The 24,233-nt window shown below is 41.8% G+C and overlaps 2 protein-coding genes across 3 annotated transcripts in view; one reads left to right on the top strand and one right to left on the bottom strand.

The window, feature by feature from the left end:
- The window catches only part of PLAAT1 (phospholipase A and acyltransferase 1), a 68,581-nt gene extending 59,038 nt beyond the window's left edge, over window positions 1-9,543 (top strand). Inside the window, exon 5 of the transcript XR_005787586.1 lies at window positions 9,165-9,543. The gene's annotated coding sequence lies outside the window, so the exon portion shown is untranslated. The remainder of the gene's footprint in view (window positions 1-9,164) is intronic.
- ATP13A5 (ATPase 13A5) overlaps window positions 1-24,233 on the bottom strand; it is a 114,116-nt gene that overhangs the window by 40,431 nt on the left and 49,452 nt on the right. For both annotated transcript variants that reach the window (XM_040466337.1, XM_040466336.1), the window contains exons 9-16: window positions 23,561-23,689; window positions 15,980-16,150; window positions 13,658-13,815; window positions 10,744-10,932; window positions 6,735-6,796; window positions 4,998-5,148; window positions 2,151-2,237; window positions 1,406-1,562 (exon numbers count right to left, since the gene is read on the bottom strand). In XM_040466337.1, coding sequence (XP_040322271.1) covers window positions 1,406-1,562; window positions 2,151-2,237; window positions 4,998-5,148; window positions 6,735-6,796; window positions 10,744-10,932; window positions 13,658-13,815; window positions 15,980-16,150; window positions 23,561-23,689 — 1,104 coding nt within the window. The remainder of the gene's footprint in view (window positions 1-1,405; window positions 1,563-2,150; window positions 2,238-4,997; window positions 5,149-6,734; window positions 6,797-10,743; window positions 10,933-13,657; window positions 13,816-15,979; window positions 16,151-23,560; window positions 23,690-24,233) is intronic.

Genomic DNA, 24,233 nt, shown 5'->3' with positions numbered 1-24,233 from the left:
GTGTATTTTGGCATGGTAGTCATTACCAATATTACAATATTTGTGAAATCTTTATGGCTCGTAGGATGCCTAGAAGAGCATTAAAAAGAACAGTGTAATGGAAATGTAGTGGCTTAGGTAGCAAAACACTTGATTTCTAGTATCCATTCTACTGCCAACTAGCTCTCTGATCTTGGGCTTGGTAGGTCTCTCTTCTGGCTCCTCAATTTTCCCATCCATAGAATGAGAGGGTGTGGACCTCAATGTCCCCATTCAGCTCAAGCTTCCTGTAATTCTAAAATGATCCAGAAGGTGGGGATCAAGGCATCTCCTAGCTCTCTATTTCCTAAATACAGGGGGAGAAATCACTGAAGTATTAGCATATGTCAAAGATCTGAGGTCAGGACAAATAAGAATTGGAAGGGCTACCAGAAGGATGAGAGGTGAGAAGTGACTGACCCAAACCCTTACCAGGGAGCAAGGGCAATAATCACCAGTTAAAATTTCAGGAAGATACTCACTTGCATCTGTGAGACTGAAAAAAAAAAGTATAGCAAAATATAGGCCATCAGTCTGTGAGGGATAGAGGGATAGAGTGTTAGAGGTCATGGGAGTTCTGAGGAAGATCGAGGTCAGAAAAAGGGGCCGCTTCTAAGGTAAAAAAGGCTCTAAGTAGAGGGAGAAGTTAAAGCCATCATTTGCCAAATCTAAAATTGTGTGCACAAGTTGATGGCTATCAGCAATCATAGGGAGAATGTAGATGAAAATCAGGAGAAAAAGGCCAATTTTATCCAAATGAACTCATTTGAATGCAACAATATCCTTACAAATCTGGGCTGCCGCTTAGAGAGTGCATATGTTTGTAAGACAAAGAGACAATACAAATCAGCTCAAAATCTAGGCCAGAAAGATGAAATTGCTGTGAAAATGATCAATTGCATTGCTCTAATACCGTCTAATTTGCTCTAATCACGTTGTGTGTGTGTGAAAGATTTATCTTGTCTGTATTCTCCTTCCATTGACCGGCACGAGGCCCTTACATGGTGCCAGCCCCCAGAGGTGTCAGGCGGAGCGCCCCAGCTGCAGGCTGAGTGCAGGGCCCAGACCTGTCCCATTATTCCCTTCACACGTTCCTGGTTCGCTCACCCTTACGTAGCTTCCTGTTCTGGCTCCTGATATTTGCTTCACATCTCCTTCCCTGATACCCCATTGTGGTTGGACTTTTCTGGATGGATCAAAGCCAGATATTTACTCTCTGCCTCATGGCCTTGAAATGGTCACCTCTGTCTTATCAGGTCTCCTGGGCCCACTTCTCACTCACTGAGAAAACAATCACTTCCACATTCATTTAGTCTTGTGTGCTTTGTGTGTTTGGGCTTCTAAAACATTTTTACCTTCTGAAAGAGAGAACAGGGTCAATTAGTACCTGTTTCAGACTTGCAGAACTTGGCCAGCATCTCCGGGGCACCCTTCACGTACACATGGAAGTGATCCTCCCCTGCCACCTGAGCGACCACAGACATCCTCTGCAGGCTTGAGGAAAATGGAAACTGGCGCAAGATGGCTATGGCTTCCACGGGACTCTGAGACAGCACCAACAAAGGAGAGCTTAAGATGCTTGTGAAATTTCACAGATGCACACCAACAAATAGGACTTGCTCTGCAATGAACCCAAGGACGTCATGAAGTGGTATGTTTGTCACAACATTGATACTTTTCTGTCTGCCTCGACGGCGATTCCCTCATCAAGTTGTCTGGTTCTGCAAGGCCTTTCCCTTTGACTGCCTGGAGAAATCCTAATCATCTTCCCGGCCAAGTTCACAGGTCCCTGCCTCTGTGGCACTTCTCTCTCATAAATAGTATTCACTCTCACCTCTGAACGCCTGCAGCTCTTTCTTCAGCCTTTATTATAGCAGTCGGCCCAGGGTATTGCACTGATTTGCACCTATATGGATTTTTCTACCAGCCTCTGTACTCCTCCAACACAGAGCCCCACACATCTAGCTCTGAAATCACTCTATCCCTTAGCACCTAGCGCAGTGCTCTAGCATAAGACAGGTTCATGAATAAATTTAAAACTAGGTTCAGGAATGAAGGGACGAGCAAACCAACTATGGACACTGTTAGTTTCAAGGAGAAAGAGCTGTCTGATTTGAAAAAGCAAGTCATACCCAACTGGCTTTTGGTCCTGGCTTTATTATTATGTTTGAACCTGGCATCCCAAATGTGCGGTAGTCTGCATCGCAATCTTCCATTATCTGTTTCAAAATGAAAACATTCATAAGATTCCTTAGAGCAAAATAGTAAGAAAAAAATACCTCTCATTTGCATAGCACTTGAACCTTTTCAAAGCCCCTTCCACATATTTTCTCTTGTAGGCCAATTATCTGAATACCATCATTGTCAAATTTCTGTTGCGTTATTAAGGACCTTGTTGGAGAATGTAAAAAAGCCAGAAATATTGTGACCACAGTTTAAGTGGTAATTGATGGAAGAAATGCCGGCTACAGGCCAATGGCTCTTCCTGAATGGTATGACTAGTAATTGGATGGCAATTTAATATAGCTGAGCATATTAGCCCTCAGTTGAGTTAGGATTGGGTCTTGAGATAAACCTGGGATTAATTCTTATTCTGTATCTACGTTACTAGCCTAATTGGTTAGCTAGAGAGTTAGCAAGTTAGCTGTTGGCAAATTAGAAAGCATATTTGAAAACAGTTTGCATTCTTTGGAGGTTGCAACAGTATAAGTTACACCATTTGAGAAACCAATATTAACCTAAAATATAGGAAAGGCAGTCAGATCTACAAATCAGAAAACGGGAGACAACATTTGGCCTCTGCTCCATCACTTACCTGTTTAACATTGGGGACAGTGCCTCCATTTCTCCAGATCTCAAATTTCTTCTGAAAAATATTCTGACATCCCTTGTAGCACTAAAATTATTAGAGTCTACAAGGATATTTCCCCTCCTCCTTATGTTTCATGACAGGTTCCTATCCACCAAAGGATACTTAATTTGAGACTGTTTCTCACCTAGCTTTATTTTTTTTTTTCAACGTTTATTTATTTTTGGGACAGAGAGAGACAGAGCATGAACGGGGGAGGGGCAGAGAGAGAGGGAGACACAGAATCGGAAACAGGCTCCAGGCTCTGAGCCATCAGCCCAGAGCCTGACGCGGGGCTCGAACTCCCGGACCGCGAGATCGTGACCTGGCTGAAGTCGGACGCTTAACCGACTGCGCCACCCAGGCGCCCCTCTCACCTAGCTTTAAATTATGCAAATCACTTTGCACTTCCATACTTTGCTTGGGGTGGATACCACTGCTCTTAAAGACAGGTCTTACAGAGCTAATCCTAGCAATTTATATTCCTGCACAAGACCCCAACTTGTATGTCATTTGTACAAATAGACCAACACCCTTCGATGGAGAAGAGCCACCGTCAGAACCAGGATCAAAGTCACATATAGTAAGAATGACCCTAAGCAGCTCATCACTGTGTCTACGCGAAGGATGCCGGTGAGGGCAATGTGTAATAATTACACTGATTCCTCTCCGTTAAGATCCAGGAGAGTGATTATCCCTTTGTGTTTAAGTAGAAGATTTCTCCACGGCAAATGCTTAAATTTTAAGTCGCTGGTATCAAAAATTTCCATGTTTACCAGGTTTCCTCTTTTATTATTTTGGCTTCTAGAAAGCTACAATTTTGCCAGTACACACTTTTTAAAATTTTTTTTATAAGTTTATTTATTTTAGATAGAAACGGGGGGGGGAGGGGCAGAGAGAGAGAGGGAGAGGGAATCCCAAGCAGGCTCCACACTGCCAGTGGAGAGCCCAAGTCGGGGCTTGAACTCATGAACCCGTGAGTTCATGACCTGAGTCAAAACCAAGAATTGGACACGTAACCCACTGAGCCACTCAGGTGCCCCTCCCCCCACTATAAACCTATACATCTATAAATTTGCCTTTCTGTGAGGTGTATTTCATGTCCCTGCAGTCATGTGTTTTCATTCCTTTAACATTCTGTTTAAATGCTGCCCTGTAGTTAAGATATCATTGTCAGTAGCTTGAAAACGTGTTTTGTTTTGGTTTGGTTTTTTGGAGAGCAGAGTAACATAATTAACTAAATAGTGACTGACTGAATGAATGAATGAATGCTTTTCACTTGGTGGGCACTTTACAATGCAAGCAGCCCCTGTAGGCTCATAGGATCAGTGCTTACCACAAGTCGGTGAGTGAGGCATTATTATCACCAATGCACACCTGAGGTAACAGACTCAGAATCTTGGTTCTGGATTTGGGGTCACACAGCTAGAAAGTGATGGGGTCAAGAGGTCTGCTCACCATGTCATGACAGCCACGAGAATGGGTTTATACCCTTCAACTGTTCATACTCAGCTCAAAAAATTGATCCAGTTGGACTGGGAAACCTTCAGGCTAGTATCTAGACCTATACTGTCTAATACAGTAGCTACCAGCCACCTGTGGCCATTTATATTTAAATTGATTAAAGTGAATAAAATTGAAAAATTCAGTCCTTGATTGCATAGCCAAATTTTAAGTACTCGATAACCACATGTCGCCGGCTAGTGGCTACTCTACTGAATAGCACTGCTTTAGACCACTGTTTCTCTGTGAGTGTTACCGAGAATGTACCACGTCTTGGCCTGTCAAGGTTTTGTGGTCAAGAAGGTTTGGTAAATGCTGCTTATCCTATTCCTTCTTGAATATTCACAATGCACCACAGTATACTAAAGAAATCTGGTAGTCAAGAAATCAATTTTACTTTCTTAAAACAGCAGGTTCCCAAACGATTTGATCACGGAACCTTATTTCAAGCTGCACTCATTAACAGAGTTCTTGGGAGCAGATACTGGGAAATTCAGGTAGAGTCGAACCTTCCTTCAACGTTGTTACAAATCTTCTCTGAGCTTCAAAGTTAGAAAACTTTTCCACTTTCAGTAAGGATTTCTTAAAGTTGTTCTCATTTAGCCAAAACAAGAAACTATCATCTTACCCAGGCAGTGCCCTCAAACATTTTGAGGTCCAGTGGGTCTCCTTGGATGGTCCCGTTGAGAAGGATCAGAGAGTGGCAGCTGGCCATGGCAGCACACAGCGGGCCCCATGGCAAAGCCTTGCCTGAGGCAAAGCTATTCACTTCCTGAAAACTGGGAGAGAAGATGATTAAGAAATGAAAGTCTTCAACAAAATCATTTTACACACTCTGCCCCTTAAATCTTGCCAACACAGAGTTTCAATAATGCTTAACCTTTATGTTCAAATCCTTCCAGAGCTCCTCATGCCCTGTATGATAAAGTCTAAGTGCCTGGATATAATCACAGAGACTTCCGTCAGGTTACTTGAGGTCAGTGCCTAGGGTGGCAGTAAGCTCAGAGCCTGCAGCCTGCTTCAGAATCTGTCTCCCTCTCTCTCCACTCCTCCCCCACTCATGCTCTCTCTCTCTCTCTCAAAAATAAACATTAAAAAAATTTAAAATAAAAGAAAAGCACACCTGGACTCTGAAATATTTCTCATGACTCAGTCCTTTGCCCTATTTCTAGAAACTCCTGGCATAGATATCCAGCGTCTCATTTTCCTTCATGATGGTAGACTGGTACAGTTTACCATTCTCATTTCCCATCTAATAGCCAAATGATAATTGTAGACAGTGGTTTCTACACCCCGAAAACCTGAGCATTTGGGGAAAGGAAAAGAGAGGAGGGGTGAAAACTCTAAGCATCCTGTTCCCCTTTCACTGGTCTGGCCAATAGAAGACAAAGCAGTGCCTGTCCGGACAAAGATTGGCCCGGCCATCTGAGCAACCAGGAGCTGAACCACATGAGTAGGGTTGAACCCAAGTATTTTCTGCAACATCGCACTGCCTGTCTGCTGTTGTGCCAGAGCTGTGCTTGGCCCCATCACTGTGCTGGAGAGCCCCTGCATGACTCAATGACAGAGTCTCAACCACTGTTTAGAGCCAAGGGGGGATATCTAGAGCTGAAGAGTCAAGGCATCTTGTACTTAGACCGAATGGGCAGATCTCAGCCCTGTGGGGAAAGGGAGCTAGGGCCCTCTCCTCACTATCCATTCTGGGGTAGCATCTCTGTGATTGTTCTCCCCTCTCCTATGGCCAGCTTTTCACCTGTGTCTGTAAAAATGGTAGCCATATACCCTTTAACATTCTATCTCAAGTGCTATCTTTGTCAGATGTTTTTCCTCATTCTGTTCATTTCCAAAATTAATTTCGACATTTTATCCACTATGTTATTCCAAAATCCAAGACTGTGTGTGTATTATATCAAACAATCATTATTTTTTCTTCTCTCTCCTGATATGCGTGCCTTAATCATAGCTCTTTCCGTGGACTGTATTATGCGTAGAAGATGAATGCATTTGTGCCTTCCAATCCCATGAGATATGAGCTACATGAGGGAAGGGATGGAACTCTTCCTTTCTGGACTCCTCTCCCCACCCCGCCCAGTCCAATAACCACCAGCAAATCTTTGTGGTTTTTAATTAAGTACAGTTATGATTTCACCCTTTGCTCCTCTTTTTTATTCATTCAGCTTCTTACTCACCCAGTTCGTTCTATTTTTTCATGTGGAGTTTGAAGGCCTATTTTCCCCATCTGATTCTGAACTTAGAACCCATTTAATTTAACAAGTTAGAATAATTGGGACATCAGAAGGATGGGCTTGAATAGCACCAAGGTAGCTACACCAATCCCACATCCCATCTTCACTGAAGTGCTTACCAGTTGTCAGCAGTAGGGACCGTCCCCCAGAGGTCCAGCCCATCTTCCGTAAGAGTGCCAGTCTGGAAGAAGTTAGAATTGGTATTAGCATAAGATTTAGAACTTTTGATTATATCATGATTTAAACAAAACCCAACCTCCCAAAACATTAAAGTAGATCTAGTTGTCCAAAGTCCTTGTTTGTAAGCATTAAATTTTGTTTTTTTATTATTTTTAAAAATGTTTTTAATGTTTATTTTTGACAGAGAGAGCGAACATGTGTGCATGACTTGAGTGGGGGGGGCAGGGCAGAGAGAGAGGGAAACAGAGGATCCAAAGCAGACTCCATGCTGACAGCAGTGAGCTTGATGCTGGGCTCAAACTGTGAGATCATGACATGAGCCAGTCAGACACTTAACCAACTGAGCCACTCAGGCACTCTTGCAAGCATTAAATTTTAAATCAGAGAAGGGTACCTGAAGGAAGAATTCAGCAGGTGACAAATGATTCCTGAAAAGACTGTGTCGATAATGAAATGATTCTAGATACCAATCTAGATATCTAGATAACAAATGATTCTAGATAACAATCAAATGTTAGTGTTTTGCTTTTGTGTGTTTATTTTTGCACTTGCTGTTGTTAAATGAGAAGCATTTAGTGAATGGAAATCCAATAAGGACCAGTACGAGTTTGACTTTATAGTTGGCACCTGCTATCTTTCTAAAGCAGAGTTCAGAATTTTTCTTTCTTTTTAAGACTGATTAGTTCATAGTCTGCCATCTGGCTCGACAGCAATTTTCTAAAATATGGGTGACATGATGACTGTCCGGATTGATAATGAAATGTTGATAAAGGGCTTTGAGAATTTAGAGAGAAATGAAGTGCTAATAATAAATACTCATTAATGCCCATGAATGGGTTTTATTGTTAGATCAAGAGGAAAATGGTTGGGAGATTTGATTTGCTATATTATGGGAGAGTATTTATCACATAATGTAACAAAGAAAGCAACATGGAACTAAGTACTATGACAGCACTTTGAATTTGCTTATTGCTTCATAGCCCACCATTAATTACAGACCCCGGTGTCTTTATGCAAGAGGCCAACACCCAGTCAGAGTAACCATGTAGCTCCACTACTTCAGCACTGTCAAGGCTGGGCAGAACATTCCCAAGTGCTGGGGTGTATCCCTTTTCAATACTGACACCCAGGTCTCTGTCATTCTTTTTACAGTCATTTCTGTATAAGACACTGAATTTTCTAGCTTCCTATCAAATGACATTTCTTTCATTACAGCACATTAAATTGGCATAACGCTTTATGATGAAGTGCTTACAATGCTTCTAATTCTTACAATCGACTAAATAGGGAAGGGACGTTCTCAGGTTAGAAGTTAAAGGAGCAGCCTCAAGGTCCAGTGGCTTGCAGGTTGGAGAGAAAGAACCAGAATCTGGCCCATTCTAGAATCTCCCTCTAGATGACAAATGTTAAATAAATTTTGCAAAGCATGCAGAAAGACAAAACCCATACTGGACTTCCAATTAAGGAGTGAAGGATTCTTTGTTTCACTCATTTATTTGGGCTTCACAGAAAGCTAACATGCTTTGTGTGAGTTACTCCTTGAAGAACAATAGAAAAAAACCTATTTGCTTGATTTCCCTCCTGCATTTTATGAGGGTTCCAACCTGTGTGTTTAGATTCCAAATCCTCTTGAGTTATTCCATTTCAAAAAGAGTTAGCAGCTTAATTCAAACTGAAATATTTCCCTGATGATCAGATTATATTTTTACACATCAATATTTTGAACATGAAAACAGAGATTATATGGCAGCAAACAGAAATGGGACTGTGTCATTTCTCTATGTGAAAATGATTCTTATACTATAAAACTAGCCATGAACAGAAAGAAAACTATAGTTACAGTTGTAAAGGGAATAAGACAGAAAAAGCCAACTTCTTAGCATAAATACTAGCCCAGGCTTGGGCTGAGCTGAATAGAAGAGAACTGTTTTAAAGAACTTAGACCAACATAAACTAGAAATATATGGGAATAAGAAGCACATGGTGAATGTCTTCTAAGTGGAAATAAAAGTAGATGGGGACCTCGATTAATTGTGGGATGCTTCATTCCAACACCATATTGGTAGAGTTTTACAATGTACAAGCTGGAAAGGCACCGAGAGATCATTGGAGTTCAAATTTCTCTTGATTTCTCATTTTGCCGATTCCCAACCCAGTGTTTTTTGCACTATGACATGTTGTCATGCCACTGGGGTTTGGCCAAGCGTGCCAAGGAACAGTTCCTCAGTTGGTCTAGCAAAGGAGCACATGAGGACGTGGAGGGGAAAAGCTTTGTATGAGACGTAAAATGAACAACTGGAAAAATTAGTTTTAGAATAAGACAAATATGTAATGAACCTAACTTTATAAATCTCCCTCTTATATTAGAGGCACCAGTGAGGCTGCTGGGTAAAAAATGGGAATCCCTACCAGAAAACTTCCAAGCCGTGGAACTAAAAGAAGCTACTGTTAGCCCTAGTGGTTAACTTGTGGAGTGGTGATTGAGGGTTTTCTTTGCCAGAGGAAACTCAGCCAGAATAGAATGGAACTAATTTTAGGGCTGAGCTGCTTCCAGTGTGGAGCCAAGACTTGTCAAGTCTACTCATGGTGTCTCTCCAGTTTGTCCTATACTCTCCATTCTTGCCCTCCTTGCTTAGGACAATGACCCATCTCTTCAGTCTTCCCTAGATAGCTTCCTGTCTCAGTCCTACCTCCCTTCTGTTCCTTCTCACCAATTACCCTCGATGGAATAAACAAAACACACCTATAAAAACGTCTTTGATCGTGTTTAAAAAAAAATGGTACGGCTCCCATTCTCCTTCACAAGGCCCCACTTCTTAGCTTGACACATCAGGCCCTGAGCAATTGGGTTCTTCCTCTCCAGCTACATTCCCTAGCACACAGCCCCTGTTGTAGCCACACCCACATGCCACAGGCCATGACATCCTGTGCTTCTGAACTGCTCATCTCTGAGCCCATTCTGTCTAACAAGCAAAGCCACAGCTCAGCGGTGACCTCCCATCCATGGCAGGTAACTTAACTTCGATGCTTTTCCATGCCTCTTTGAGCATGCATTTCACTGTATTATCATGGTTTACACTTCCGTTGTACCTGCTTCCTCAGCTAAGTCACGAGCTTCTCCAGAGCAAGGACCCTCTTATTAATGGGACTCTTGGCCAAGGTAGGTTAATTAAAAAGTGTCAAAGCCTTAATTAATTAATTATTCTAATACAAAAAAAGTGAAGACATGGAGGGACCAGCCAGGCCCACTGTGTTACAACAATTAAATTGGCCTGCCCAAGCAGAGAGCAGGATCTGAACAGCAGGTGGATGAGGCTGAGATCCCTCCAGAGGGACACAGGACCCCCACAGGAGAATCACAGAAAGAGGTTTTAGACCTGTCCCAGAGCAGCAATCCTTCCCATTTGGACATACTTCTCCCCTGCTACCTCCAGAACCCTAAGCAGTTACAGGACATTCTTCTAGTCCTGAGTCCTGATAACCTAGGGGTCAAAGGAGAAAGGAGGGACTGAGTGCATTAACACAGGCACTGTCCCCTCCCTCCCTTTCCTTAAAAGAAGCAGAGGAGAAAAATGGAATATTTTCAATTAAGCACAGGACAAAGTATTTCAGGGAACAGAAATGTTCCTCACAATTTTTTTTGCCTGAAAAAGCCAGTCAGTCATAGAAGTTATTACAATAAGAGATTGTTTTGAAACCCAATACAGGCACTAAAATATTAAATTTCATAGGGAAGAAATTTATGATGTGATATAGCTAAACCACTTCCTTAGGACTCTGTACAGTGGGCTTGTAGAGCATGGTCTCTACAAGCCCACTGTGTGACCTTCTCTGGCCTCAGTGTTCCTATATGTAAAATGAGAGCAGTGAACCAGGCATTCTTGGAAGCCTTTCCCAGCTCTGCTCTGCCTTGAAATCAACCTCCAACCAGGAAAGTTTAGATCATACTTTGTCAAAGCACACGAGGTTTATTTGTCCACACATATTGATTCTCTGTGGGGAAATACAGAAGATTTTCTTTTTCTTCAGCCTCTTTTGTGCATACACGATTCCTGTGGTCAGGGCAGCTGGTAGCACAGGAGGGACAGTCACGGTGAGGAGAAGCAGGGCCATGGTTGCCGTGTCTCTTGGAGAAACCTAGGGAGGGAAGGACATAAAGGTTAGCCTAGCAGCACAGGGCGGCACCCTTTCTAGCACCATCTCCTGCAGCACTCCAAGAGTTCTAGAAGCTCAAAATATTTAAAGAGAGCTGCTCTCTCCGTGGGGCAGAGAGATCTCTTGGGTGTGCTTAAGGAACAGACAAGTTGTCTCCCATTGTGCACAAAAGAAACTCTGATCCCTTTTCTGTGTCCACCCTGCCCTTTTTGACTCTGTTTCTCTTTGCTTGGCATTCCCTCCACCCAGAGTACCATCCTTCCTCTGCTCATCATAACACACCCTCTTAGACTCCCCAGGCACTGAGACAATTTTTGAGTTGTAACATTTCACACACGGGCTTGACAGTTGGGTTATAAATCTCCCCCAGTCGCTTCCAAACTGCTTGGGTGCAGCAGCTGTGGCTGATACATCTTTGAAGTCCTTTGCAAGTTCATCTTACTCATCTCCAGGTATAGAGCCTAGCACAGTTTCTGACACAGGAACTGTTAAATGAATGGTAACCTGATAAAAAATGATGACCAGGAGTCTGCTAAAGGAAAGTCCATAGTAACAATAGCTTGTTCTCACTGCACACATTCTGGGGCGAGAGCTGGATTAGGCTACACAAATGATTTAGTTACTCCTCACAACAACCTTAGGATGTAAACACTGTTATTTTCTCCATTTAACAGATAAAGAAACCAAGGCTTAAAAAATTAAAATAACTTCCCCAAGCCATCTGCTAGTTAAATGGTGAGGATCTGAACCCTAGGCTGTCCCACTCGGGGGGCACAAATATGTGACCAGTGTCTTATAGTATCCAGTCAACTCTCATAGAGTCAAGATCCCAGGCAGGTCCACAGAAATTCACATGGCTGATAAGAATGGGACCAAGATCAAATCACAGCATGGCTTGTTTTATTTTTCACCTTCTCTATATATTAATGGCCTTACCCTAGATTTTTATGAAATTAACCGTAATTTTAGCCACTAAAGTCCTCTTCTGAGTACTGGAAATACAGATTCAAGTTCAGTATCAAAGGCTGCTAGATACATCATTGGTCCAATCTCAGATTGTCACAAAATCCAGCATTCTCTGTTTTTCCCAACCACGGCCACAAAGTGTTGACCCTGAGGACTCAGCTCTGTCTATTCCTGTACAGATGGAGGAAGCCAGCAGGGTCACAGGTTATGACCCACAAGAAGGTGGGGTCTACAATTAGTATCGCTGCTTTGGTGTGTATTAGATGTTGAGTCCTACCCGGGAAACCTTCATTCCTAATCACTGTGGGTGCTTCCTGGTCCACAGAAGAGGGCCTTGTGTTTGTTTTCCTGCTCAATGTTCCTGCTCCCCAGATGAAACTGGCACAGTGCCTCAAGTTCCAGTCCCACTTGCTTTAACAGTCTGCCCAGCTCTTTCCAGGGTCCATTCTAGGGGTGCCAATATGCCCTGACCTCCTTTGCCTTTGCCTGACCTAGAAATGTTGCCTGAAGGCTTATATCAGACTGAAATGACTACCCAGAGCTCAAGTACGAGCGTGAACATTGCCTGGAAATTCTCGTCACTCTGTCCATCAATATTTACCCCTCTCCCCGACAACACACACATAGAATGCACTACATTTGGGCATTGTAATTAAGTCACCCATACCCAGTTTCATACCTATGTTTGGACCCTTTTATTTACATTTTTTTTTTCTTCTTCCCGATGAGCCCACATTGCTAACATCCCAGTATGTCTTAAAGAAGAGATTACACAGTTCACAAAAGAATCACACTCTCAGGACCAGAAAGGACCTCAGAGGTCATTTGTGAGAACCCTTCCTTCAGCCATCACAACTATTAAGAGAAAGGTTCAAACAAACCAAAACCGGACCACCGTGAAGTTTAAAAGGAAGTGGGGATCCGTGCAGCATACAGTTCTGTAAAAGTGGACAGTCAGTTCTATTTTAGAACCTAACAGAACATAGAAAAACTCACTGGGTACATGGTATGTTGGGTATGCCTTAGACCATGTACACACTCAAATATCTCAGCATTCTCAAATAATCCACATTTCTAGGCACGGCATTCAAGATCCCCTTCAATGTGACCCATTTTACCTTGCTAGACTTTATCTCTCAGTTGCTTGCTGGTTCCAAAGACCCATCTGCATTTCTTCCTTTGTCCTTTTCTCACTCCAACTAGTATGCCCTTTCTCCTCCCTGATCTGGTTGACTAAATCCTCTCCATTCTATCAGACTTGAGAAACACCTATTTCCTCTGAGGATGTTTGGGCTTCGGTATTACCAATGCCACACATGAAGTAACCTCTCATTCGCATCCAAGTGGTGAAAGAAGTCATGAACTTTGCAACTTTTCATAGCTGTGCCATCCAATACAATTTTCACTAGCTACATATGGCGACTTGAATTTAAATTAACTAAATAATCAAATCACTAAATTACTTAAATTAATTAAAAATAATGAAAATGAAGTAAAACTGAAAATTCATTTCCTTGGTCATACTAGCGACAGTTCAAGTGTTCAATAAGCACATGTGGTTAAGGGCTACCAAATTGGACCATGTGGGTATAGAATAGTTCCATCATCTAAGAAAGTTCTATTGGACAGAACTGATCCACAGAATGATGGGGCTAAGAGATAACCTTATCCAACCCTTTTGAGTTAGGTGAGGATCCTTGAAAAAGCTATGTCATTAAAAAGCCTTACCCCCAGTACTTACTCCGTGGTACATATATACACCAAGGGCATAGAAGAAACCCACAATGCCAAGGAAGGCCAGGAACACTATAAACTTGAAGGCATCGTTGTATAGCTTGAAGTTCAGAGGTCGGGGATAGAGGATGGATCTCACCAAGTCCCCTTTGGCAGTATTGTAACCTGCATGAAGGTAATCACAGGTGGAGTAAGTTCCCTTAATACAGTTTACCACGAAACCCAAAATAATTTGCATTGAATTAAGGATTGGTTAATAGTGTCATTTGAATATGGAATGAAGACATCACTGCAAACAGTATATTTACATTTATTATCCCTACAAGTCACTAGGAACAATAAGTGGTATTCACTTAACCTTGTTCAATTTCTCTTGCTCTGGAAGTCAGTGCTACAACGGCTGACACAGTGAAGCTCCTCACTCATGCATAAGATTGAGGAAAAGAAGACTGAGGACTGACAGACACAGTCACCAGAGAAGACGAGCGGCTAAGAGAAGACATTAAAGCTCAAGTATGTGTTGAAAATAATAGAAAATGAAGACAAAAGGAAAGCACAAAACAAGTAATTTCTTAAACACATATACCTCTGATCATGTCATTCTCATGCCCAAACACCTTCCAGAACCCCTGATTTTTTGCAATAAAGTTAAAATTTCTAGGCACGGCATTCCAGATCCTGTCAACCTCAGTATACTCCTATGTTGCTAGACTTATCTCTTTACTGCTCGCTGCTCTCAGAAAACCCCAAAGCAGTCCTTCTTTTGTGTTTTGCAGAAATAGATTAGCATGTTTTGTTAGTTTTCTGCTAGGGCTGGCTAAATCTTTCCCATCCTATCAGGCTTGGCTCAAAATGCCGCCTCATCAAATAAATATTTCCAGAGTTCTACTCCCACACTTCCTATCAAAAATAATTTCTCCCCCTCTTTGGGGGTCCCTGTAACACTTAATCATGTGACATCTATCATTGCTCTGTGTTTAGTTAGCTCTAACTCCACACTGTTTCCTGCACCAGACCACAATCCTCTTTAAGGGCAAGGAATGTCTCCTAATTTTTTTCTTTAGCCCTCAGGGCATGGCACTTAGTAGATCTTCATTAAAATCTAAGTTATTGGCAACAAAAGGAGGGCTACTAGATATGAACCACTGTTGTATGAAACACGCCTTAATCCCACTGCTTGGTAAACATATAGTCTCCTCAAACATGCCTTTGTAGGCTTTGGAGAAAAAGAGCAGAGTTTTCTCTAGCTTGTTGTCTCAGCATTTTACAAGCTCAGATAAGGTGGTTCCCATGATTTCCATTCATTAGCTCATGCCCACTGACCCCTTTGAAGCAAAACTTGATATTTTTAATTTTAAAAAATCAGGTAGAACAATTGAATCATAAGCTAACACATAGAGACAACAAAGTGCAAGGTGGGTTTTGGATCTGTGCATATGTGGGCTGGCAGAAACACAGGTCAGGGGTAGTGTTGGCTGTGTGATGTCCTGTGAAAGACTGGGAGTAAGATTAGTAGTCTTGAAAACTTTTTGAGCATGGTGTGTGTAAACTGCTTCAAAATCTGCTTTAGAAATATGACTTGGTGGCAGATCCAGGGGGAGGTGGAACAAAAGACAAGGCAAAGTATTTGAGGCAAAAGCTGAAAGGGAACAGTCAAGAGAATATTTCTGTTGCAATGGTTAGACAGGAGATGATGAAAGGCCTGGACAAAACACCAACTGTGGGGATGAAGGAAAGGGAGACAAGACTCAGGAGGTATTTGTAGAATTGACAGGATGTGGTGTCCTACTTGGTACGGGAGAAAGTGGGAAGCTAAAGGTGATGTGGACAGACCGGCTAGATGGTGATGCTGTCGACAGAAAGAGGAGGATAAGTCCTTTCGATGCCTTGACTTTGAAGTGTCTGTAGGGAACCCAGAGGGAGGCATCCAGCAGGGACCTGGAAATAACAGCCCAGCAAGCAGCAGTTTGAAAGGAGAAAGTCCTCAAGTGATAATGGTTGGAGCTTTTTTCTTGGGAATCACTTAGAGTTGGTATAGAGGGAAAAGGAAAGACATAAAAAACAAACAAACAAGAACACAGTCTTGCCTTTGAAGCAATGTATTTCATCTCTGTATCATCAATGTATTTCATCTTAGACAAGGGTTTTAACAATGAACCAGTGAGGTTGGAAATGGTGGCAACTTAGAATAAATAAGGATCTGACTAGAAACAAGTATGACTGTTATTACCAGAAGGTGGCACACTCCATAATCCTAAACCAAATTTCCCCAATCCAACTCCCCCACCTCTAAGCAGGGACTACATTTACATAGGTGGAATCTACTAACCTGTTCGCAAAACAACTGCTCTCACTGGCCCCTGCCCAGACGGCTTGACCTGGATAACTTCTGTCCCGCAGAAAAGGACATGTTTCCGATAGTCCTCCAAGCTGTGGGATTTCCAGGCCACGGTGTTCTCCGTATGGGGCAGTGGCGTCTTTGTGACAGGTATGCTTTCTCCTAAAGAAGATTGTATTTTGTTGATTCTGTGTGAACTCAGGTAGTTATTCAGAGCTGGTGCTTGACACTTTTGAGAAAGTATACAAACCATAGCTATTCAGGTCTTAATGCCCATTTCCTGGGCCAGATGATTTCTCAAGGATGCTGGCGAAGCAAGCAGTGGTATACTTGGTTATATTTTACATATTTATTTAAGGTCCACCTATATTTTCCATACCTGGTCTGCATGGTTTACTGTTGTAATTTAAAAAGCAGGCCATTTTAACAAAGATAGTTGTCACCTAATTGTCCCCTCAAGTGTTCTTTAAGCCCAAATGTATGCTAGGTAATTAAGGAGCTATAAAGCAAGTATATAGCTATTGTTATTTGCCTTTCGTTTATTTGTTTATCAACCCATTCATCCATTCACTTGACAAATATTTTTAAGTGCTTATTTTGTGCCAGGCACTGTTCTAGGTGCTTAAAATAATGAACAAGACAGAAATCCTGCCCTCAGAAAGCCCAGAGAGTCAAGCCAGTAAATAGCAGTAAATAAATGATTAAAGTACAATAAAGTAAGGATTTGGGTAGTATTACTGAGTGATCTGAAGATCTAACCCAAACAGAGGACCAGGAAACATTTCCAGAACAACTAATAAATGACAACTCAAAAGGAAATGAGGCCAACTAGATCAAGGAGGAAAGGAAATTGTTCTTGGAAGAAGTGAGAGAAAGATCATGCTGTGCCCTGGGCACTAAAAATGGTTGAGAAAAGGGGCGCCTGGGTGGCGCAGTCGGTTAAGCGTCCGACTTCAGCCAGGTCACGATCTCGCGGTCCGGGAGTTCGAGCCCCGCGTCGGGTTCTGGGCTGATGGCTCAGAGCCTGGAACCTGTTTCCGATTCTGTGTCTCCCTCTCTCTGCCCCTCCCCCGTTCATGCTCTGTCTCTCTCTGTCCCAAAAATAAATAAACGTTGAAAAAAAAAAATAAAAAAAAAATGGTTGAGAATGTTTGGGACATTGAGTGTAAGGGTAGAGGTAAGCAGTCCTAGAAGTACAGAGATGAATGAGAAATTATGCCTTCATAAACCTCCTAAATGTTCTTCATGATCTTTGTGGAGCTTGCAGTGAAAGATAAAAACCAATATAACAAGACAGGGCCTCTCTTTTTTCTTTCTAGATGATCTCAGCTCCATTCTCATTAATACATAATTAATTAATTAACAATTAAAGTGTTAATTAACAATTAATTAAATAGCTAGATCGATAATGTCTAATCTTCATTTCCTCTCTCCTGTGCTTTTGTTCTGTTTCCCAATGGTGGGCTGTTCATCCCAACCTGGGTATCCCACTAGCATCCCTAAGTCCACATACCTAAAATCCATACTAATATTTTGTTTAATTTTTATTTTACTTATTTTTGAGAGATAGAGTGGGGGAGGGTCAGAGGGAGAAGGAGAGAGAGAATCCCAAACAGGCTCTGCGCTGAAAGCCCAATGCGGGCCTTGAACTCACAAACCGGGAGATCATGACCTGAGCCACAATCAATAGTCGGATGCTTAACTGACTGAGCCATCCAGGCACCTCCGTACTAATATTTTTACCACTAAACATCCTCCTGACTTTTTCTTTGTGGTATCATCCTTTTGCTGAGTGACAGGTTTACAGTCTCGGAATCACCTTTGATTCCTCCTCTTCCCGTGCTCTGCCCTCTCATGGTCTGATTCCCCAATTCCTACTGCTTTTCTCCATGAGTATGTCTCACCAAGTAACTCTTGGACGCTTGCGTTTGGGTCCCAAGGGCTTCACTAGCAATCACTATCTAGTGGTGGCTGCTTTACCAATGGATTACCTATAATTGTTTAGCTCCTTGACATGAAAACCATTTCAATAATAATAATTTGAGTCTATGGTAGAACTAATATTTCTTTTTTGTGAAAAAGTATCTCACCCACAATATGCCTTGACCTCTTGAGTTGGAAAAGACCTCCAGTCCTTCCTCCTATGTGTCTCCTTTGCTATGAGGCTACTACTGCACTCACACACTCTTGATGCCGTATGGGTGGGGTTTTTCCCACAACGAGCAATTCCGTGACACTAGCTGGTTGTCCTACAATTCAATTCAATTCAACTCAATTCAATTCAATTCAATTCTGACACTGTCTACCTAGATATAGCATCAGATCCCACAGGTTAAGGACTCAGTCCCACAGGACTGCTCCCATGCCACCTCAGATGCTAATTGCAAATCCACATTGTCAACTGTGCTTCTGACTAATAAATCCGAGGTTCCCATAATCCCCTTCTTGGGTTCAATTAATTTGCTAGAGCAGCTTATAGAACCCAAGGAAATACTTACATTTACCAGTTTGTTAAAAGATCTGGTAAAGAATATAGGTAAATAGCCGGATGAAGAGATACATAGGGTAAGTTTTGGAGGGGTCTCAAGTGCAAACTCTTTTGGTAGATTTTCAAAGCCACCACAATCTGAGCATCACTGGCTCTTTTTCCTACACACTCCAGCTAATCTAGGCCACTTGCATATCCTGTTATACATATATATATGTATTCTTTGATGGTACCATTCCTCTACTTCCCCTGATGGTGGGAAGACAGGGTATTTAAGATACAAAGAAAATTAGCTCAGAGTTCAAAAGGATACATTTCAGAGATAAAAAATAAAAGTGCTAATAACTTCCTCACTCCCAGATTTAAAAAGCATTAGAATGAACTTAAAATTCCATCAGTCTTTTGCTAAATGTTCAATTAGCAAAATAACATGTCATATTTCTAATTTGGAAATAGTATTCTACTGATTATAGTTACAAAATCTAGGTTCTATCTCTCCTAGGTAATAACTGGTGGCAAGGACTTTGACATATATAACTTTTTATATTCCTCATTTTCCTTGCTGGTATGTGATAGGTTGAAAAGACTTATTTTTGCTGAATGCCTGGATGAACTGAATAAAAACAATTGCCCAGGTTTTCCTATGATTGGCTTTTCAAAACTAGTTTTCTACATGGTGCATTTTTTATACCCTAAGGTGCAAGAAGCCATACAATTTTTATTAGTGATCTTGAATAATCTCAGGAAATTCCTTTAGCCAGGCATTGTCCCTAACTCATTGTCTTTAAAAATTATGATATTTAGCCTTTGTTTGATATTTAGCCTTTGTTTGGATTTACCACTTGTGTTCTAAGTGGCTTTGGAAAAGGGATAGGACATTTTGACAAATCATCATACCACATTGTTTTGAAATCTACCTTTGTGAAAGCAGATACTTAGAGATAATTTCTAATGTTTTTCTGCCTATGAATCACTGAATATTAACCATTATATATTCATAGACTAATATTAGTGGATAGTTTCTGCACACACAACCAATGACATTCGTGGCAGGCAGACATTCAATCAACCAGGGATGGAAGCCATTTGGAGATAATGTTCCAAAGATAGCATTGAAATCAGATATGATTTTACACAGAAATGACTTTCAAGTCTCTTTTACAGTGCTCACATATTAATAAGGAGCCTCATGCTTGGCCTTTCTTGGAATCTCAAGAAAGGGCAATTTGCCTACAAATCTATGGAGTTCTAAGTAGCCCGGAGAGTGTTTCACAAGGAAAAACATTCATCATCCACTTCACCTGGCTTCTAGGACCCGGAAGTCCTGGTGCTGTGAAGCGGGATTCTCTCCCTTGTCCCCAGTGAGCCAGTGCCTCTGCATGGAAGCAGTGTTTGAAATGCCATGCCATTCTTTGTTCTTACTTCTGAGGCCATTAGACTGTGAGCTGTGTAAGGGCAGTGGCCATCTCTCATTTGTCTTGGTGACTCCAGCACACAACACAGTGCCTGGCGCAGAGGAGGCATTTCTGAACCTTTACTGAATAAGTGGATGGGCAAATGAATAACTGAAAGAAAAGGAGAAGTGAGAGACTGGAGAAAAGGAAAAGGGAAGAGGGAAAAGACTTATTAACTCATTATAAACTTGTCGGACAGGATGTAAATGGGAAATCACCACTTAGGAAAATTTCTGTGTACCCAACTGGGATCTCTGCATACTTCCCCCCACCGTACACACACGTTTTAAATACATCGTTGATTCTATGAGTAGAGGGAGAAGGAGGGGATTGTGGCAGAGTGAATGAATCCTGCCACTCTCCGCCATAATCACCTCTAAGAGAATGAGGGAGCAGTAGTTTCAAGCATAGGCTCCCAGGTCAAAAGGCCTGGGTTTGAGTGTTTTATCTTCTTCATAGAATTTATAAGCATTGGAAATTCATGTCATTTACCTACTTTCATGTTTCCTTTGTCCCCACTAGAACATCACCTCTATGAGGACAGAATATTATCTGCCTCGTTCACTGTTGTATCCCTAGCACATAGTAGAGCATTCTGGAATAGGAGCTAATATACATTTGTGGAATGAATGAATGAATAAACAAATGAATCCAAATAGCAACTCTACCACTTTTAAGCTGTGTGACTTTAGGCCAATTACTTATCCTTTCTGGCCCTCAGATTCTCCCACCTTATAGAGTCATAGGTTGAATGAAATAATATATGTAAAATATTAGCACAGTGCCTAATACATATAAGAAATAAGAAAAATTAGCTTTTGTGCCAAAAGAAAGTTTCCAGGCATTAACATAATTTCCCCCACAGTATTCCCTTTGGCCTCTTGACCACTTTGTGAGGAGCTAGATCTTGAAGGAGCCCATTGCTTCCAGAGGCAGAAAGGATACAGAAGTTGATAGCTGGCTTCTGGGTTTTACACATCATTCGTAAGTTTGACCATGAATTTTAGAGACTACATGAGAATAAGAACAAAGCTCTCCCGTTCACCTGCCTTCCTTCCACTACTTTTCTAGCTACATAAAAATCCCTAGATTGGGAGTTGGAAGAAAATCCAAAGGAAGCTTAGATGTTGTGTGTACTTGAGAGAAGGGGCCGGCACAAAAGTAAGGTAAGGAAAAGACCCTAGAAGTTTGTGAAAACAGAGCAAGAGGCATCAGTAGGCTTCCTTTTACAGGGAGATAGGCCGGGGACATTTTTCAAGCCCAGAGCAGAGTGGAAGCAACAGAAAGGAGGGCTGCCCTAGACCAGACCCACCTCCCCAGTGCCTTGCACAACTTCAAGTAGCCAGACTTGAGTCAGGAGACCTGCCAGCTGGTGGAGACAACTGTCTGACTTGGATCAGATACTTGGCAACACTGCTTACTTTCAAGGATGGCAAGATTTGGAGGAAAAATTAAAAAGTAAGTGTAGTTACACGATTACGTTTCTTGCATAGTTGAGCTTATGGCAGTAGGACGAGGCTAAGGAGAGGAGGATGAAGAAGACCCTACAATGGATGTGTGTTATGGGCAAGACTACCCAGTGGAGAGAAAAAGATGAGGAGGCACAAGGAATGTCAGCTCTACCCCTCTTAGAATCTGCTTCCTCCTCAATCCGGTGACCCCTCACGTCTGGGAGCAAAAAATACCACCTCCAGCCCTGATACTGGCTAGCTGGGCAGTCTGGTCCCTTCTCACCTGCATTTCCTCATTTGTAAATTGGGTATTATAATAATTCCTAATTTGTTTATCCTATGATGAAGTGAGATATAAAAATTATTTATAAAACATTCATTACTCTAAAGATGTTTGGAGTATTTGCTATTTCTCTTCTAAATAAAGACTTCTATATATACGAAAGACTGGTTTGCACATGGGACAAAAAAAAAAAAAAAACCCAAACAAACAAACAAAAAAACCTGAGTCACATTCTTGGACAAATGCTCGAGGAAGACATATGCAGTTTCAGGAATCTAAGCATAATCTTATTGTTCAATCAGGATCCTTTTTGCAAATGTATACGTGAGTGGGCAGATCTATGTAGACCATGTAATAAAGTATTTAGAGTATGATGGTCTTAGATCTTTCCAAAGAAAACAATGAGAAAGAAATATATTTCTGTTTTATGTGTCTGTCTCTAAAACGGATTTTTACCAGTACATAGTTTACACAGATATTAATGCTGGTGACCTTCTTTTTCTAGAAGTAGACCTAAGAAAAGCCACTCACTACTTAAGATCATTTTAGGTCAGTTTTGCACATTGAAAGGCAGCTTTGTTTGCCATCTCTACCATTTCTTTCTCTGAGTTTTCCTCAGAAGGCAGGAACCAAGCATCCCAGTCAGTAGACCCAGCGGAGTAAACACTGTGATCTCTCCTTCCCTGTTTTCTCACAGCCATGCTCTGTCACCAATGAGAGAAGCCATTCTTCACTGGCAGGCTGCTGGGAAATGTGAGACAGTTGCTGTCTTTGGTTTAGGAGGCCAGTTTTTCTTGGGCTTGAGGTTTGCACGTTGGGTGCTATGGCAACATTCCGGATGAAAGATATCATCAGTATGCAAATCCTCATCACTATCATTATAAGGCAGTTAGATTTCAACACACTAAAGGGGCATTTTGTAATTATACCGAGCATAGTTATGTTTACTACATTTCCTTGTCTCAATTTTAAATTAAGCAGACCCATTTTTAATGTGAAATCTGCTTGTGTTGAACAATTTAGGAATCGATGGTTCTCTTTACATTTAGGTGATATTAAAAAGGTGTGTGTGTGTGTGTGTTTCCTGTCTTTAGCAACTTGGGAACAGAAAAATACAACAATTTGTAAGCACGAAAGACACACACTTTCTATTTTTGTGTTGTTGTATAGTTTCTTCTCTCATCATGATGTCCCATGTGTTTTGGTTTTGCCTAAAGAATATTTTATAAATAGTGCCTTACTAATTACACAAATTCAAGTGAACTTTACAAAGCGCAAATGAGAGCAAGGACGACAGTTCAAACCGTTGTTACAAGAAAACTGGCTTTCTGCTTGGTCGGATCAACTGGAAACACAATTCTAAAGAATAGAATGTTACACCGACTTTCCTGAAGGTTCAACTCAATACTCTTCCAGCAAAGACTGGGGCTCCGTTTTCCATCTACAGAGAGCAGGGCTGTATAAAATCTCTGCATCCTGCCAATTATAAGAGTTGGTGGTTTCTGGTTGTGTTTTGTTTGGATAGGTGTGTAAACCATGCTCATGTTTATGAAGACATCGTGCATCAAGTAGTCTAACTCTCTCACCGTCCTCTGAACCAAAGGATCTTATTCACCCCACGCATCAGGAAATTAACCAATCACATATATTAGACTTTTCTTCTAATTTTGTATTTATTATCATTTGATTCTTATATTACGGGTATACATTATATAAACGGGATACATTTTATCCCGTTTGCATTTATGGAGTCTTCACCTGCATGAATAGCCTAACCGTGTCTACCTCACCTATCTTTCAATATCTTACTATCAGGCAGGTAAGGCTATGTTGATCTGCTTTGCTCTTGGCCGAGATGTTGGACAGGAAAGAAGCAGCTCCATGGCAATGGCCTACCTGTGAGCATGCCTTCAGTCACCACACAGCTTCCATCAATCAGGATAGCATCACATGGCAATGAAGTTTTTCCTGGAAGAATAAGAGTATCCCCAGGAACCAAGAGATGGGATTCCAGCTTCTGCAAACCTACACAACAAAGTTCCCGTGACTGGCTGACCTTTTCCTGTTTTTACTTAAGAATGGGGGAAGGGGAAAAAAATAAAAAAGTTACAGAGAGGGAGGGAGGCAAACCACAAGAGACTCTTAAATACTGAGAACAAACTGAGGGTTGATGGGGGTTGCAGGGGAGGGGAAAGTGGGTGATGGGCATTGAGGAGGGCACTTGTTGGGATGAGCACTCGGATGAGCCCTGGGATGAGAACTGGGAGGAGGGCACTTGTTGGGATGAACCACCCAGCCAGTTTCTGCTACTCTGGGCTGCAGCTCCCTGCTCCTTACAGAGAGCCATGGCCACCCCAACCCAGGGTAAGTCAGAGCAAATACTGAGTCCAGTCAGCCATTTACAAGCATTCTTCGGGTCTGGATTCTGGATAACAGATTGAAGCTGTTAGAATTCAAGGTCTGTTTGGGATCAGTAGTTGGGGAAATCAAAACGCCTCAAGAAAGCTTACCCAGTAACATTCCAGTGAGTGAAATATGGGAAGGCAGAGGGAGTTGGAAGCGACTCAGA

The sequence above is a fragment of the Herpailurus yagouaroundi genome, unplaced genomic scaffold (assembly GCF_014898765.1).
Source record: "Herpailurus yagouaroundi ecotype Mexico unplaced genomic scaffold, PumYag 571, whole genome shotgun sequence".
Taxonomy (NCBI): domain Eukaryota; kingdom Metazoa; phylum Chordata; class Mammalia; order Carnivora; family Felidae; genus Herpailurus; species Herpailurus yagouaroundi.
This window is presented reverse-complemented; position numbering and strand designations above follow the sequence as displayed.